Source organism: Phalacrocorax aristotelis, chromosome 7 (genome assembly GCF_949628215.1).
Source record: "Phalacrocorax aristotelis chromosome 7, bGulAri2.1, whole genome shotgun sequence".
Taxonomy (NCBI): domain Eukaryota; kingdom Metazoa; phylum Chordata; class Aves; order Suliformes; family Phalacrocoracidae; genus Phalacrocorax; species Phalacrocorax aristotelis.
In genome coordinates, this window is record NC_134282.1 from 23,036,704 (window position 1) to 23,053,665 (window position 16,962).

General features: G+C 39.5%; 1 protein-coding gene across 5 annotated transcripts in view; it reads left to right on the plus strand.

The window, feature by feature from the left end:
* Nucleotides 1–2,623, plus strand: part of SPSB4 (splA/ryanodine receptor domain and SOCS box containing 4) — a 93,651-nt gene extending 91,028 nt beyond the window's left edge. For all 5 annotated transcript variants that reach the window (XM_075099245.1, XM_075099249.1, XM_075099247.1 and 2 more), the window contains exon 3: nt 1,346–2,623. In XM_075099245.1, the coding sequence (XP_074955346.1) occupies nt 1,346–1,473 (128 nt within the window). In that variant the 3' untranslated portion in view covers nt 1,474–2,623. The remainder of the gene's footprint in view (nt 1–1,345) is intronic.
* Nucleotides 2,624–16,962: the final 14,339 nt, after the last annotated feature.

The window sequence follows — 16,962 nt, forward strand, 5'->3', positions numbered from 1 at the left end:
CAGAGTAGACAATTACAGCATATAAAACTAATCCTTAAATCAGATATTTTGTGCTTTGTAATGGTGGTTTTCAAATAGGTTTAAAAATGACATCAGCTAACGGACTGGTAGATTAACATAGTTTGTGTAAATCTACATAAAAGAACTGATAAAACCACTGAGTGCTGTACGATGTTGAGAACTTGTAAGTAATCTGTCAGGTTTATAAAAGGGGTATCAGTATAATATAGGCACAGATATTTTTTTTTCCCATTTGAAAGTACTAGTAAGGTTTTAAAGACTGTTTTATTATGTAAAGAGGAAGAGTTTCCTGTAGTCTTTTAAGCTCTTACCTTTTTAAACCAACATATGCAACCAAATCCATCTGATGAAAGTTGTTCTTGAAGATGTCTGTAACTGGCTAAAAGCTTTACAGCTTTATTCCAGTTCCTGCTGCAAAAAGATTTCCATTGCAAGCCCCGCAATCACAGAGGTCGTTCATGCTACTATTGCATGGAAATGTGATGATGTTCCCACAATTCTGTGTGAGTCTTGCAGGCCAGGATGGGATATGGGGTGGGATGGTTTGAGATGCTGCAGAACACCGTGTTTGGGTCTCAAACCTTGGGTGTTATTAGCCAGGCATTTCTGACAGGTACTTCAGTCACTTCTATTAAATTTAACTAAGAGCATCTAGAAATGTTTGTATATTTTGGGGGTGTTTATGTATATACATGTGAGAACACATGGTGTCTTCTAGTCAGCTGAATCATCCATCCCTAATTTATTCATGGAGAAAAAGGTTACATTTCCTCTAGATTTTTGAGTGTTTAGGTTTTTTTGCTTCCAGCAAGCTTCCTAGAAAGAGAGTCTGAGTGTTGCAGGAAAAGCGGTGTTTGCAGAGAAGTTTGGTTACCCCTAAGTACCATTTGCAGTTCCTAAAAATAGAAGGAACTGGTGTGTGAAGGTCAGAAGTTGCCAATTTAGGTCATGCTAACACAACATGACAAATGTTGTTATAAACAGAGTAGAAGCTCTTTGTCTTGTTAGAAATCTAGAAATATAATAACTTCTTATGCTGTTACTTGGTATGCCTGAGGAGTGGTTTTGGGTTATTATCCTTAGAGATAAGGAAGCTCGGTCTGAAACTTTGCAGTCACTTCTTATGGTTGAAATGCATAGAATTCTGTCTTTGCTTCTATTGATTATCTTAATTGCCTCATGGTTGTCAGGTTTTTCACAATACAATTACTATCTTTATAACTGTTTAATACTGTACAGAATCTATGTTAATAAATAAAACATTGCCTGTAAATGGAGATGCTGAAAAATTAACTCTTTACTATTTCTATTCTATTTTTTTCAGCGGAACCCTTGCCTTTAATGGACTTGTGCCGAAGATCAATTCGTTTTGCTCTTGGCAGAGACCGCCTGCATGACATAGAAATTCTACCTTTGCCTCTGTCTCTGAAAAATTATTTACAGTACCAATAAGATGTCTAGAATCCTCTGGCCTCACATTGGACTACATCAATGCAAATGGCAGAAAATTGTTTACAACAAAATATAAATCTTTGTGATGGACACTTAAGTGTTATTTAATTTTTAATATATATTTTCTTCAGAACCAGTGAAAGCAGATCACTGTGGGGGACTACTAAAGAATGTGAAAACATTGATTTGATTGAGATTTGTGTATTATCTGTTGCCTGTTGTGTTTACAGTTCTGAAGGCCATTATTCTCATCTGTCACAGATTGGTTTATTCTTGTTGCCTCTGGTAAATGCCAATACAAAATCTGACCTGCAAGATCCACTGTCGTGTAGGACAGAGCATTCTTCAGTAATGTGATTTTTTTTTTTCTTCTTTCTCTCTCCTACACCTCACTGCAACAGATAAAAATTAATTAGCAAAGGAAAAACCTTGCCTTTGTTATCCAGAGTTGTTGAGAGCTTTTAGTGTTCAGCACTCAACATAATCAGGCCTATAATATCTAAATGTTCTAACATTTAAAATAAAGCAGATTACTGTCTAGAAGAAGAGTATGTCATTTACAAACACTAGAGGAAAAAAACTTGGTATATGTGTTGGAAAGATCAGGTTTTGGATGTGATAACAGTATGATGCAGTCCATTGTTTTCAAGACCAAATCTAGTCCCTCCAAAGTTCTGCAGTTTATAACAAAGTGTTCAATATCCCAAGAATTTAGGTTATTTGTATTTTAGAAAGCTTGTCACTTTTTTATTTGAACAAATTTATAATTTTTATGTGGTATGAACTCTAAGTACTTTGTTCTCTTTTTAATGTATGTGTGGTTATAATGTTTATTTATCTGTTTAGAGTCTGTGGAGTTCTCATTTAACTGTTTCCTATCTTGGGGTGACTGATTTTGGTTTTTCCCCCAACTCCACCTGAAATGTATTAATTTTTCAGGCTCATCCCATTTTTTAAGATGCTGCTTTCTATTTGCATTTCTTACATGTTTCAAGTTATCTGCCTGATCAGTTATCTAGTTTTTAAACTGGAAGTTGTTGTTATGGCAGGATGTCAAATGTTTAGACTGAGCTGCCTTCAGCATATTTTAATGTGAATTTACTGATGAATGAGGAGAAAATTTCTAATAAAGTCTACTGTCCAAATAAAACTTATGTCTCCTTCGATGAAGTGTTAAATAACATAGCACTGCGCACAGAGTGGAAGTTCAGTTCTTCCTGCAGATTGCATTTGTTGAATGAAATTTGAACATTTGCAAATGTTTCTGTTCAGCACTCCTGTGGAATTGCTGCTTTGGGTTCATGTGCGAGTGATATCGTGGCAATGTAATGTCGTGTTCCTGATTGATCCCACTGACCCTGAATATAGCTGTACTCTTGCTTTTAACACAATTCTGGCCAGATTCCTCTAAACAAAACCTCAGTTTTGTACTAAGTTGCACTTTGAGACTCCATGCTTTGAGGTAGGTTGAAGTTTGACCACTGTGTACTCATGATACAGGGAAAACCACTGAACCGCAGATGGTTGCTCTTCTCTCAGTCACCCCAAGGAACAGAATTACAGTCGGAAAACAGAAACATGAGATAAACAAGATACAACAACATGAACAAGAGTGGAGGCAATAAGGGCAAGGTAACATAGGGGTGTCAAAAATCAGTATTTGCTTCTCTGGGCTTAGCTGTGTAAGTTGATGCTTACTTCAGCATCAACTTACTTTCGGACTTGTTCTTGCTTAAGGCAAGAAGTACATGCTGTATTCCTTTCCCTAGTTTTGCAAAGGGGAAGAAATTATAGCTGTGATCTGTGATTTAAACCTTTTGTCTCAATAGGTAAGTAGGAAGAAGGAGATATAAAGGTGTAATAACTCACCCAAAAGGAAAAATATAGCTCTGTCAAGTGATCTTTCATAAGCAAGGTAAGCAGCTGTTCAGGAGTGGCATAGTAATCCTGCTGGGCCTTGTTTTTCCACCACTGAAGTCCATTTTAGGTAAGCATTTCCTAAAATTAGTGTTTCAGTATGTGTAACTAGACTTCACAGTCCTTCAAATAACGGCAGTGACACAACTGTTAAGTGTTGTCTTCTCTGTTTGTTAACTTGACCCAGGCTGACAGCTTTTTAATGCAATAGTAAATTGGGAACTGATATAATGAGACAAATGAATGGTGCCTCTATGTGTTAATTAACCTAGTTATTTTGCAGTTGGATTGGAATTTCAGTTGGTGGCCCTTCTATGATGATTCCTTTAAACCAAACATCCTTATTCTAACTTTCAAACATTTTTTTTTTCCTAACACGTAGTTGTCTTCCAAGAGTGCTAGCTTTACAGGAACGATAGTTTGATTCTTCTGTTGTTCCCTAACTGTGTGTTGTAATGCTGTGGATAGTAGATACATGCCTTCATGTGGGATCAGGGCCCTGTTTTCAAGGGTCAAAGTCTCTTTCATATAGTTTTCTTGGTCCTCAGAAGTCTTGCAAGGAGGCTATACCATGGGATATATTAACGGTACTTCAGTTTTCCTGCTAACCATCCCTTTATAAATAGATTCTCTTCCAAGAGGGGCTTATAGGGAAAACAGAGTGCCAATCTGTATTGCTAAGAATGAGTCAAGCATTGAGGCTAGGCAAGTAGTCAGAGTACCTCCTCCCTGTCTATGCGGGGCAGGTTGGACTAGATGATCTTTAAAGGTCCCTTCCAACCCAAACCATTCTATGAAAATGTACCAAAAAAAGAGCCTCCTCTCTGTTTCTGAACTGCAGCCTGGGCGGTATGTTCATCACATCGATTCTCATGGCTTACTTTGCTGGAATGCAACCATGTTTGCTGTATGCTTCAAGAGTGAATTAAGCAATAATTTGTAAGGTGGCAATGCATTGGCTTTTGCCCAAAACAGAGGTCAAACACTAAGTTATGTTCGTTCTTCAACCAATGCAGCTGAAACTTCTCAGTCTTTCTATACCAGAAGCCTAAATGCAGCAAGATACCTACCCAGAATTCTGCTCTCAGGCATATCTAACCGTGAGGATGATTGCTTACCATAAAGCTGTACTACTTTGAAAATTGCAGTAAGATCTCTATTGCATCTGTATTTTTAATTTCCAGACACTTTTGGCTCCCATCACACAAAAACCCACAGATAATAGATGTGATGGCTTTCAGCTTTTGTGTCCCTGTGTCCAAGTAAAAGGAGTATAGCTCCTCTAGACATGATCTGGAAGTGTTCTATGGCTGGTAAACTAAGGCTAATAGAAGCTCTTTAGAGCAGAATACATAAGTCTTTATTGTAGTATTTAAAGCAAAAGGGCACGTGCCTGGGAGCTGCAACCAAATTGCAACCTTTGTGATGGGTGCATGCTAACTAGTGTGTTGCAGTAAGAAGTATTTCACCTACTCTTTGGGATTTGGATCCCTAATATGGCAACTTCCTAGGAAGTATTGAAGGTGCAGTACCTCTTCCATTAAAACTGTGGTTAAGACTTGTGGATACATGCATCATAGCTTCTCTTCTTTATTTTCTCAGTATTTCTCTTTATTTCCTTAGCCATTCCGCATCCTTCTGCAGACCTTGTGAGGGAGGGGGCTTGATTTATCCACTTAGAGGTGCTGCTTTTGTGATCGCTATTTACAAGTGCTATAACCTCAGTGATGTTTTGGACCACTCAGCTTTTAGACTGATTAAAGCTGTAATTTTATAACATCTAAATTTGGGGTCAAATTTGAGAAGCCCTTATCCTTTGGTATGGCAGCTGCCACGCACATGTTCCCATACTAGGCTGACAAAGTCAGTGCTATGAAGGCTTTATTTTTGCTTCAGACTGGACCAACAGAAATGTATTGAAATGTTTACATTCTCATCCAGAGGTAATGTAATACAATCTGTAGAGAAATTGTGAAGTCTTATTTTAGACTTCATATGTAATCTTTCTGCTGTTCAAATTTTTATCTCAACAGATTGATTCAAACTGTTACTGATGAGGTAGGTTCTAACTTCGCAAGTTTCTCAGTGTTCACTTGAAGCTGGGAAAAACTGTTAGAGAAGCAGATATGTATGAATCATTCAAGTGTTTCTGATAGTTGTAAAAGAGCAGCAAGCCAGAAGTGCTATAAAGTTTCCTTCTCATCTCCATTACTGTTGGTATTGTTAAACTATAACCATATGTTCTCACGTCAGTTAGCAGCAATCACTGCGCAGCAAGCTTTGTATCAGATCCAGCAGTACTCATTCAGGTACAGTTCCCACTGACATCAGTGGGAGATCTGTCTGAGTCAGCACTGCTGCTTTTGGTTCCCATGTAAAGATCTCCAAACATTTCCAATACATTGTATTGAGCGGTACTTTATTATATGTAAGCAAAGTCAAGCAGATGTCTTCTGCAGCAGTTTTTCTAATTTGGCAAAACATGCTGGCAAGTATAGTTAGGTAAATGTGAGAAAGTTGAACGAAAAAATGCATCTTGTTGAGGCTGAGAACGATATTCAAAGGGGAAGCTAGACTTTTTGGCTCCTAGATGAAGATTTTTCAAAAGCCTTTTAGTTTATAAATCTTTAAAATCTCACAGTGGTTTTTATTCTGTATACTTAAAGGGATGTAGGATCTTTATTCATTCTTGTTTATCTCACAAAAGAATGTCTACTGATCATGAAGTGGAAATCCTTTGTTTGCTTGATTCAAAAAGACACCAAAAGGACCTCCTTCCTCCTTGGGAAATGTTCTCTATAGACATAGAGCCATGAGAAATATACAACACACATCAGCCTGTATATGCCCCCCCCGCCCCGCTTCTTTTTTTTGAAGATTGCAACTGTTCCTTCAGAGAACTGCAGTGTGTTCTGCAGGCAGTGTCTAAAATAAAAATGTTTTGAAGCACCTGCTAGAAAGTAGAACACCCTACTGAAGGTATACTGAAGCAAATTTGAATGCACTATGGTGGGGGCAGAAAACAAAGGATCAGAGTGCTAGAGAATAGCACTCCCATAAGTGTTTACCCTCTTCAGGTTTTTTTAGCCCCGCTACAAGAGTACAAGTAAACTTAGGAGGGAAGAAAAAAAAGGCTGTTCATGCTTCCACTACCACCAGGTGTTTAGTGTTGATGTTTAAACAATAGCACCTTTTCCCCACTAAACTCTTGTTGCACAGCCTTAACATCCCAAAGCTCTACCACTGGCTGTATGTGCTTCAGAAGCCTCTGAAGGACGCTGGGCTCTGCTGTTGTATGAAGTAGCACCCTATTCCACATATTGTCCTGTTGGAACTTAATGAATTAACATCTAGGCAAAGAGCACAGCTACTTTGTCGTTATGGCTATTACTGTAGTAACATGAGGGTACACAAACTAGCTTAAATACTACCCAAATGGAAGTCCAGTAATTGGCAGAACAAAGCTCAGTATGGGGTAGCTCACTGGGCCAAGCAGCAGTGAGACAGTAGTGGCAGCACATCTGAAGTGATTGATAAACGGCTGAACTTAAAATTTTCTACATTTCAATTTGGAGGCGTCTTTGCAAATCCTGTTTAAAATAGGTGTAAGGATTAGATACTCTTAGTTTTGTTTGTGTAGCTGTGAACATTTGTAAGTTATATAGCCTCTAATCTGGCCAGGTGACAGTAGATGTAAAAGTAGAGCTCATGTTTTTAATACGGGGTACTTACAGTTGAGAGAGCGGCGTTCTTGGATTTTAATATATTGTTTCTTTGGCTTTTGAACGCTACAGCACAAAAGGCAGGTGTATTCAGACTTCTAAGGAAAAGCAAGCAAAACACAGAAATGAGCTGTTTCTGACAGTCCTCACATACAATGAGTTCTACTGACAGTTTCAAATACCAGTCATGACTCATTATTATAGAGCACTTAGGTCAGCATCTGTTCAGTGGTGCCTGGATCAGTTCCCTCCATATTTATTTATTTTTTAAAAAAGAAAAAGGTTTTAAATAAGGTTATTCAAGTAGCAAGCTCCACTTGAAAATGTCTTTTAATGAATAAAATGTTCATATTACATTTAAGACTTTATTAACAAAGACATAAGTAACTGCTGCACACATACCTGGGAAACTAATGCATGATTTTAATGGCAAAATCCTTCAGCCTTTTTTCTCTTCACTAAGAAAAATCAGTTCATGGCAAGTTCATGGCTTCTTGTGTAGCAAAATGTGAACAGCTCTAAGGCATGGAGCCAGAATTTCAATATATGCACTTGGAAGTGACTTCTTGAGGACAGTGAAGGTGCCTGTAGCGTTTTTTTGGGGATTCATAGGTAAATTTTCACTGCATATCATTCTTGGGAATTAATAGGATACAGATTCTACTGAGCTAAGTATCACATCAGGGCTTGTCTGGAGACAGAATAAACTAATAATAAACCAAACCAAACCCACAAATTAAGCTATCTGGGTAAACATAGCCTGGTATCAGGTGCTGCTGCTATTAAAATATTTCCCAAGTCCTACCATCTGATTGCATAAATGAACCTCCATTAGAAAAAGCCCTCTAAAAAAGCAAAGGATGTTCTGAGTATTAAATTGGCCTCCAGAATATCTAAGTTGAAATGCAGGTTCGGCCAGAAATTCTGTCACCGTTTGGTTTGGTTTGTTTTTTTTTTTCATTGTTTCCTTGTGTGCATCCAAAACAGCAGTCATTTTTCTTCCATCTTTTATAGCTAGTGTCTGTGTAGGTTCTAATTCCTTTCTAGGACTCTTGTTTTATATTTAATGCTCTAATGACTTCTGCAGCGCTGCTGTAATGCACATACATACACATTGTGGACAACATCTCCAGTTGCATAGTCACTGCTACCAAATAGCTACGAGCTTATTGGCTTATTTGTAGCTGGCATAGCAGAACAAGGACTTCTCTTTCTATGACAGTTATTACACAGAGAAGGCTCATCACTAGTCTTGGCTGACTCTTGGGTAACAGTACTATGGACAACATCCTACTTGGCTCTTCCAGAAAACTTGCACCATAGTGTAAGTGGCTTTGTCTGGAAGAAACAACGTTGCCCATAACCCAGTCTAGTTTCCATGGGTCTAATGCAGGAACTCGGATAACAACCAGTACGTTAACCTTTAAGTACAAGAGTTGGATCTCTTTTGTAGAGAGATGCAATTGAATCCACCAGCTGCCTCCTAGTCTGTAACAAAGACCCTGAAATATGGGTCCATAATTTTTCTAATTTTTCTTTGTCACTAAATTTTTATTATACAAATAAAAACACCCAGTTAATGTATTCACAGTTTTTAATCTTACTGCATATTTTTACCTTGCTGATATTTGGGAATCAGACTGTGTTTCCCAAGCTAAGCTTCATGAAAATACAATTTCTTGTAAAATGTTTGATATATTCCAGTGGGAGTGTGTCCCATGCCATTTCTGAAGGAAAAATGTTTCTTTATTTTGATTTTTCTGCCTTGTAATTTCATTCCTTTCCTCACCGTCCACATTGGGGAGAGCATCTTTACTGTTGAACTTAACTATTCATGACCCCTACTCAAAAGCACATTGAGACACACGTGTCATTAGTGGCTTTTTGTTGAACTGACCTCATTTGTTTTAATACCTGTCCCGTTCTTAAGTCCAGTGCCCCCAAACAGCCTCATTCTGCACATGCACGAGACCACTGCTCATTTACAGTTTGCAGCTAATGTGCCCTTCATCTCGTGCATCTTGTTTGCCTGTTATACGCAACTTCTCTTGGCTCTTCTACTGGGCCATCACTTTGAGAAAACCACTGTGGGTGCTTTAACTCTCAGTGAGCTTAGTTTAATTTGCCTTCTCAGAAGGATCAGCATTATTTAAAGTAAGAATTTATTTTAGATCAATGTTCTTAGTGCTGTCATGAGTATTACAGAAGACTGGAATAAATATGAATTTCAATAATAGAGCTGCTTATTGTGGAGGTTTAAAACTGCACACTTTAGTTTCTCTCATCTCTTTAACTCACCCCCCCCCAAAGGAATGTTATAAAGAACTTCACTATGAATGATCACTCTGACATAAAAAGAAAGTAAATCTGTAGTTGTAATTCAGAAACTTCCTTCTCTCAGAGATTTATGACCTCCAGCTTCCTGCTGAATCTGAGCTGGAAAGTAGACATATGTAGAGTCTTTTTCTTGCATTACTTGGTATTCCCATCCCCCACAGAAGTGGGAACAAACATCAAATAAGGGGTGATAAATGGACAGCACTGATAGAAAGCTCTACTAGGATGTTGTGTCTTCTGCACCGAAAGCTGAAATGAGTGATTTTTTTTTTTCCCCCAAGAACTTTATCTCTCCAGAAAGATTTCCTAAACATTTATCTTCTAAACTTGTGCATCTCGTTGAGCATAAGGAGACGCTCCTATTAATTTTGAAGTGCTAGCTGAAATACTAACCTTTTCCATCAGAGAACTTTTTGACTTGGAAAAAGCAAGGACACATTAGATCACGCCCTCTTCTTATTTCTTTGATTTTTAATTAAGGTGTTAAAGTTTTGTCATTCTTTTTTTTTGTGTTTTGGAATTTACTTGTAGAAATATAAAAATATTCTTCTTTCTTTTGTGAGTTTCCTTACTGAACCTATATGTTTTTGTGGTCTTGCTACAGTTAAGAAATCCAGAGGGAGAAATGATGTCTTTTATGAGACAAACTGATCGACACACAAAAGAGGAGACACTTTCAGGCACAGAAATTCTTCTCCACTGAAATACAAATGCCAATTTTCAAAGTTAAATTCAGATTAAGCACTGTTTAAATTTGATTCTGCTATGTAGGAATTTTAGAGTCAATAAATATATTGGTTCTGTGCCTTATTATAATTTTTTTACATTCCTGAATTTCTCACACTTCTGAAAAATCCACTTTTCCCCTCTCCAAAAGGAACTAATGATTTACTGAGTTTCTTCTTTTTAATAATCTTCCCCCTCCATAGTTGCAGGTACAAACTTCTTTGATGTAATTGATTAACTTGGGTAAGTTAAACTTGTATCACTAGTTTCAAGTTGTATTTTGCTTTGAGGATCAAAGCTTAAGTCTGCATATCCTGAAAGCTGGTCCATGTTTTTAGAGTATAGCATTAGTTTCATTAAAGATATTATCTTTGTCTGTAAATTCACTCCTATTTATATCCTGCAGTAATCATGCCTACATTCACACCACCATCTACGTAGATAACAACTAAAAAGAGCAGATGTCATATTTAATCAAGATCTTTTCCTTTCATGATTTTCTTGTTTAAAGAAAACATAGATAAATGAGTTCTGAGAATTTAAATTCTCTGCTGTTTGCAGATAATGTTTTCCTAGGCCTACACGTACTCTGCTGTCATGGAAAAACATGGTAGGAGCTTGCTATGAATGTCTATAATTGAGTAAAAAGAAGAAAAAAGTCTTCCAATGTTCCCTTTTCAGTACAGTGGAGAGGAGGAAAAAGGAGACAAAGCAAAATTGCTCCTCTTCTGTTTTTACCAGTTAGAAGGCTAATTGTGAGCTTACAATTTGAGCGCAATAGTTTAATTTTCAATTTTGCCAACCATCCATGCAAACACTCATACTTTGCTTGTCACACAGTTCCCTGGTTTGCCCACAGATTTAAAAACAGTCAGTTAAGGGCACTTTTCTATGTAGCAGTCAGTCTTGTTCCTGCTGAAGCACAGTCTGAAGTCTTGACTTCCCTTGGCCTGCCTAGGCCAGCACCATCAATGTGTGACTATGTTTTTTGGCTGAAAGCTCTCTCTGTTGGTCTGTAATGGAAATGGGAGCCCTCTGCCTGCAGGTCCTTGTGACTAGAGGTCATTTCTAACTCCATGAAGTCTCCAGAACCTGTTCCAGAAGTTCATCTGGCAGGTACTTCTAGATTTATGGTTGTTCATTAGAACACGTAATACTGAAAGCAGCCTTTCCATGAGTTTAGCAAGGGTTTCTAAAAAGTTTCTCCTCACTTTGGATAGCACAAAAGTAATATAGAGACAGACAAAACAAATGAAAACTTAGGTGTATTTCTAGGCCTTATGTTCCTTCCTGTCATTAGCTATGAATAGGTTTGGTTTGTTTTTTTTTTTAAGTAGTTTAGGCTAGAGTGTTTAGGATGCCCTGACATTGCATATTTAAAATTGCTTTTATTTAAAATTGCAGGCTTTTTTTCACTTTTCTTTATCCAACATCTTAGCTTTTAGGCAGAAGCTGTCTCCTGGCACAGAAGTATGTCCTCTGTGTTCTTCTGTTATGCTGTCCGTTCCTGGAATGTATAAGTTATTTCACAATGATGTGTGTCCGTTTGTTCTGGAGAAACTCCTTTGCTCTAATCCTTTTCTGCAAGAAAGTAGTACAAAACGGTTGCCTCCAGGCTTATCTGGAAAGTGTTACTCCCTCTATCAGCAGAAGAGGTATGGAATGGTAAGGAGAATGCAAATAAACCAGAATTTTTAAATTACAGAGATGGGTTCTTCAAATCACAAAACCTACATGTCTTGGCAGGCTAAATTGCATCAAAAGTCCAATTTCACTCTTAATAGGAATTGCTAAGCAATGCATGGGAAACATAGCTCCAGCACATGTCTCTGAGTTCCTCTATCAAACCCAAAGCAGATTTTCAGCTGTCAGTGGTTTCTAACTCAAGAAATTCTAGGCAAGAGAAGCTGCTCTTGGCCACCTGTAGCTCTCCCAGGGTCCCTGTGCCAGATGTTTGCTGTGTCTTTCTGTAGCGCAAGCAGAGCAAGGAGGTCCCAGAACATGGTTATCTGCAATACACATTAAGTAATGCAAAGAAAATTTGTGGTTCTTTGGCAAGCTGTGCTGCTTGCCCCTGCTGGTGAAGGGAGGGAAAATGATGAAAGAAGATTTTCTCAAGAACAGTTTTTTCCATAGCACCCACGTGGGAGTAGAAGAGGGAAAGAATTTTAAGTCTAGAAGAAACTGTTATCTCATTTAATCTAATAGTTTTACAAAGAAGGTCATAACATCTCACTTCAGCAAGTCAAAACCCTTCTATTGGACTATGATACTTAGCTAGAAGAAAACAAATGTGTTTCTCATTCACCACTTCTTATTATAGCTTGTTTCAATTGTGCATAACAACAACAATTAATGCTGAGAATTGAGAATTGAGAATTGAGAATTGAGAATTGAGAATTGAGAATTTTTTCCCTCACCTAAAATTATCAATCTCGAGCCGCTAGCTGCTGGTGGTGCTTTCTATATGAAATTAAAGAACAATGTAGCACTCAGTATTGTCTTACCAGGTTGATACAAACGCGTAGTAAATGAGCCACAACTTGATCATCTTTTGATGATCTAACCATACATTTAAATCGTAAACTGTATGGAAACTTCTCTATACTTTTGATGAAGGACATGGCTCTTTCTATGTGCCAGATTCTACCTTCTCTTAAAACTTGTTTTGTCAGTCAATGGTCTATAGCCAGGTAAAAAAATTCTGCCTCTGTCCCTTTCTCCCACTTCATTATTGATGCGAGGAACAGATTATTCTTTTTCTTTCCTTCTCTTCACTTTCTTTCCTTCTTTGTTTCATTTGCCACAGCATTGCTTTGAAAACTCATATTTTAGCTGTATGTCTGCGGTGACCCTCATGTTTTTTAGCTGCTACTTCCTGAAATAGTCTCTCCTCTCATAATTAAAACCTGATGTCTTGTTCTTTGATACCTAACTTTGTTTGGCTTTTTCATGAACGTTGTTTTTGAATGGGTCTAATTCTTCAAGTGATTCAAATTTTTCTGTACAACTGCCCTGTTCTCCCTCATTATCTATCACCCCATCAGTCCTTTTGTAGTCTGTGAATTTGATAAACCATGATTTGATAGTTGCAACTAAATCACCAAGGAAACTTCAAAGAGCACCAAACTAACTGGAAATACTTTCCAGTAATGATTGCCTGTGGATAACCTCTTCAGGAATTGTCAGCAGCCAGTGCTTATCTGCTCAATGTGTACTTTGAGGGTCCTGCCATTTTCTAAAATAAGGCATCAGGTACATGGTCAAGATATTCACCAAAGTAAAAATGGTGCTTTCTCTCCTGCAGCTTAAAATGAATTTTGAAAGAAGTATGTGAGGGAGAAGACTGGCAAACAAAAGTGTATAGTTGAGGAAGGGAAATAAAACAGAAAAGGTAATGGGGGGAAAAAGACAAAAGGAGCTTTGTTACTAAGTAGAAGTATAGTAAGGTCTCCTGTTGACCCAATGATGCCTGGAAAGCTGCCTGGCGGAGAAGGAACTAGGGATGCTGGTCAACAGCCAGCTGAACGTGAGCCAGCAGTGTGCCCAGGTGGCCAAGAAGGCCAACAGCATCCTGGCTTGTATCAGGAATAGTGTGGCCAGCAGGAGCAGGGAAGTGATTGTGCCCCTGTACTGGGTGCTGGTGAGGCCGCACCTTGAATATTGTGTTCAGTTTTGGGCCTTTCAGAATATAAGGAAGACATTGAGGTGCTGGAGCATGTCCAGAGAAGGGCAATGAAGCCGGTGAAGGGTTTGGAGAGCAGGTCTTCCGAGGAGAGGCTGAGGGAACTGGGATTGTGTAGTGTGGAGAAGAGGAGGCAGAGGGGAGACTTTATTGCTTTCTACAACTAGCTGAAAGGAGGTTGTAGTGAGGTGGGTGTTGGTCTCTTTCCCAAGCAGCAATAGGACAAGAGGAAATGGCCTCAAGCTGCATCAGGGGAGGTTTAGATTGGATGTTAGGAAAAATTTCTTCACGGGGAGAGTGGTCAGGCATTGGAACAGGCTGCCCAGGGAAGTGGTGGAGTCACCATCCCTGGAGGTATTTAAAAGGTGTGTAGCTGTGACACTTCAGGACATGGTTTAGGAGGCCTGGTGGTGTTGGGATGATGGTTGGACTTGATGATCCTAGAGGTCTTTTCCAACCTTGATGATTCTATTATTCTGCACGACACAGTCCTTATCACAACCTCTAAGAAATATTGAGCAGGTTCTTCAAGGCTAAATGGCAAATCTAAAATTTTGGTTTCCTAGCAGCTTGTTTTTTACAAATTTTCATTTTATTTCAATTATGATATTCCTGATACTGTACTCTCTCCAGTTGTTGATTGCATTGGTTTATTTCTATTTGTGTGCATGTTTTCTGACTAAAACATTGAGGCATTGCCAATTCACTTCCACTTGACTGTATTTTGTGAATGTATTTACAAGCACTACACTAGAAAGCTAGTAGTAGTACTCTAAGTGTGTCCCATCTTTCTCATGTCTTATATTATCAAACGTGTAGAGGGTGTTGCACGTTGGAAGGATGATTGTAAAGACTTAATGCTTTATAGGTGATTGCCTCAAAAGACACAGTGCTGAGCTGAAAAGCAGTTCCTGCAATGCATGTCATATAGAAAGCATAATTGCTTGCTAAAAACAGTGAGGCAAGATCACTTTCTAGTTTTGCCACACATTCTTTGTACCTGGCTCAAGCCTGTACCTTGGCTACTCCTTCATTTGGAGGTGTTTACACACTGTCACTATTTCCAAAGAATTCGTAAATGAAAATAGTTTTTCTAAAGGTATACCAACCTTTGGTCCCCCAAAAGTACTTGGTAGGATGGCTGGTGAACATGATAATGAGGCACTTGAAGTTACAAAGCACTGCTGGAGTAGTTGCAATTAAGCATCAGTTTCTTGTTCCTACAGAGGCTGATCCTACCATCCTAATGGATTTATAGTAATGCCACTGTATCAAGACACTCTGTGAGTTTACTGCTAGGATGCTATGACTGACTTCTGTGCACACAGGATCTCAGGAGATACCTAGTTTTACAGCTTGGCAGCCTCACATGTATCTGTTCAGGAAGGCAGGGTTACCTCATGCTTTGTAAGGAGCACAAATTGAAAATATATTTGGCCAGATGAAGTTTGGCTCAGCACAGGCAATGAGGGAGGGCTTGAGGAGCAGTGCTCCGTGAATCACTGCATACCAGCTGGCCTCAAGCTCACTGGCAAGCACTCTTTCCCAGAGTATTCCACACCACAGTGGGAGGCGGGAGGAGACCAAGGTGGGCTTGTGAACCTATGCCTCTCCACAGCAGCTACAAGCGAAGCTCACCTCTAAAAGATCCTGGTTGCTCCCTGCCCTTCTATATTAGCACTCTCATGTTATGATTTAATTTATTTCCGGTCAGATATGACCACTATCTAAAATAGCTCAGGAGGTGCAAAACCAAACAAAAGCTGTCATTATCCTTCCTTCCTCTTAAAAAGACTGTTCTTCAGCTCTTTGGGGATAAGCTTAAGAAGTGCATGTGTCTTTTCTGTCTTAAAGTTTCTGTTTAGTTCTTCATTTTATATTTTGTTTCTTTCACTTGATGATACCAAAAAATTACTGAAGTGTAGGCAGGTCACTAGGTAAAGCCTTCAGCTACCTCTGCACCACCCTGTAAATTTATGCAGCTCTATCTCTGGTGAATTTTAGGTTTCTGTCTCCATGTTATATAGCAAAATGCAGTTCCATACAAACTAAAAACTGTGCTTGTTTTAAAGCTTACAAAATGCATTCCTATTCAGTCTATGCTCTCTTTGTTTCTAGGCCACAGAGTGACTGTTCTTCTGTGTCATTCCCCCATGATGTGGTTACAGACAGTAACAGCATCCCCTTGCCCATCCGCTGTTTTTCTCACAGGCAATGTTGTTCAGACATCCTTCCTGAGTGAGGAAGTCTGTTCCACTCATGGCCCTTTCCTGGGCACGGGCAACCACAGCTGTTGGTAGGGCTCTGGGTGAAGTCCCATGAGGGCTCCATACAACCCCCTTTCTAGGTCTGTTTATAGATTGTACTTGCCTTATTCACAGGTCTGTTATATTGGTGACTCACACTCACAAACGTGAGCTGTTCCTCATGCCCTTTTCCCCTTTGGGTATATTTCTAGACTACAAAATACAGACACAAGGACTATCCTCTAGCCCTAAGGCAGAGCAACACAGACTGGCCAAGGTCAAACTGTCTAGCAGCCATGTCTTTGTGGGTCTTTCAGTTGAAAACATCTGAAACGATGAGGAGAAGTCATAGCTTGAAACCGGGGCCTGTGAAGGCGCTGGAGGCACCACGCCACCGGGGTGGTGGTGCGGGGCGATGTGGCCTGGAGGAGCCAAACCCGCAGCAGTGCTGTCCCCCTGCCTGCTGGAGCTGTCTCTGGGGTGGCCTGAGGAAAGCCATGCCTGGAAACTTCCTAATAAATACTCCTTACCTTCAGAGGTATTAGCGGGAGGGAGGCTCTGTGGTAGTGACCAAATCGTAATGGAGTTCAATACTGCGGCAAGGGCAAAGAAGGCCACAGAGATTCAGTGTGTAGATACTCAAATTTAGGAAAGGGAGTTACATGGATTCCCCCCCGCCTCAGCAGCTCCCCACCTGCTGGCTCAGCCCACCTGGCTCCGTGCCCAGCTGGCTGCTGTGGCAGGGGCACTCGCTACTTCCCCACACAGCCCACTGGGTTGGTAATGGTGGGGGCTGTCGCTCCACCGGCACCTGGAGGGTAAACCTGTTTGTGGGCCACAGGGCTTCAGGCCAGGG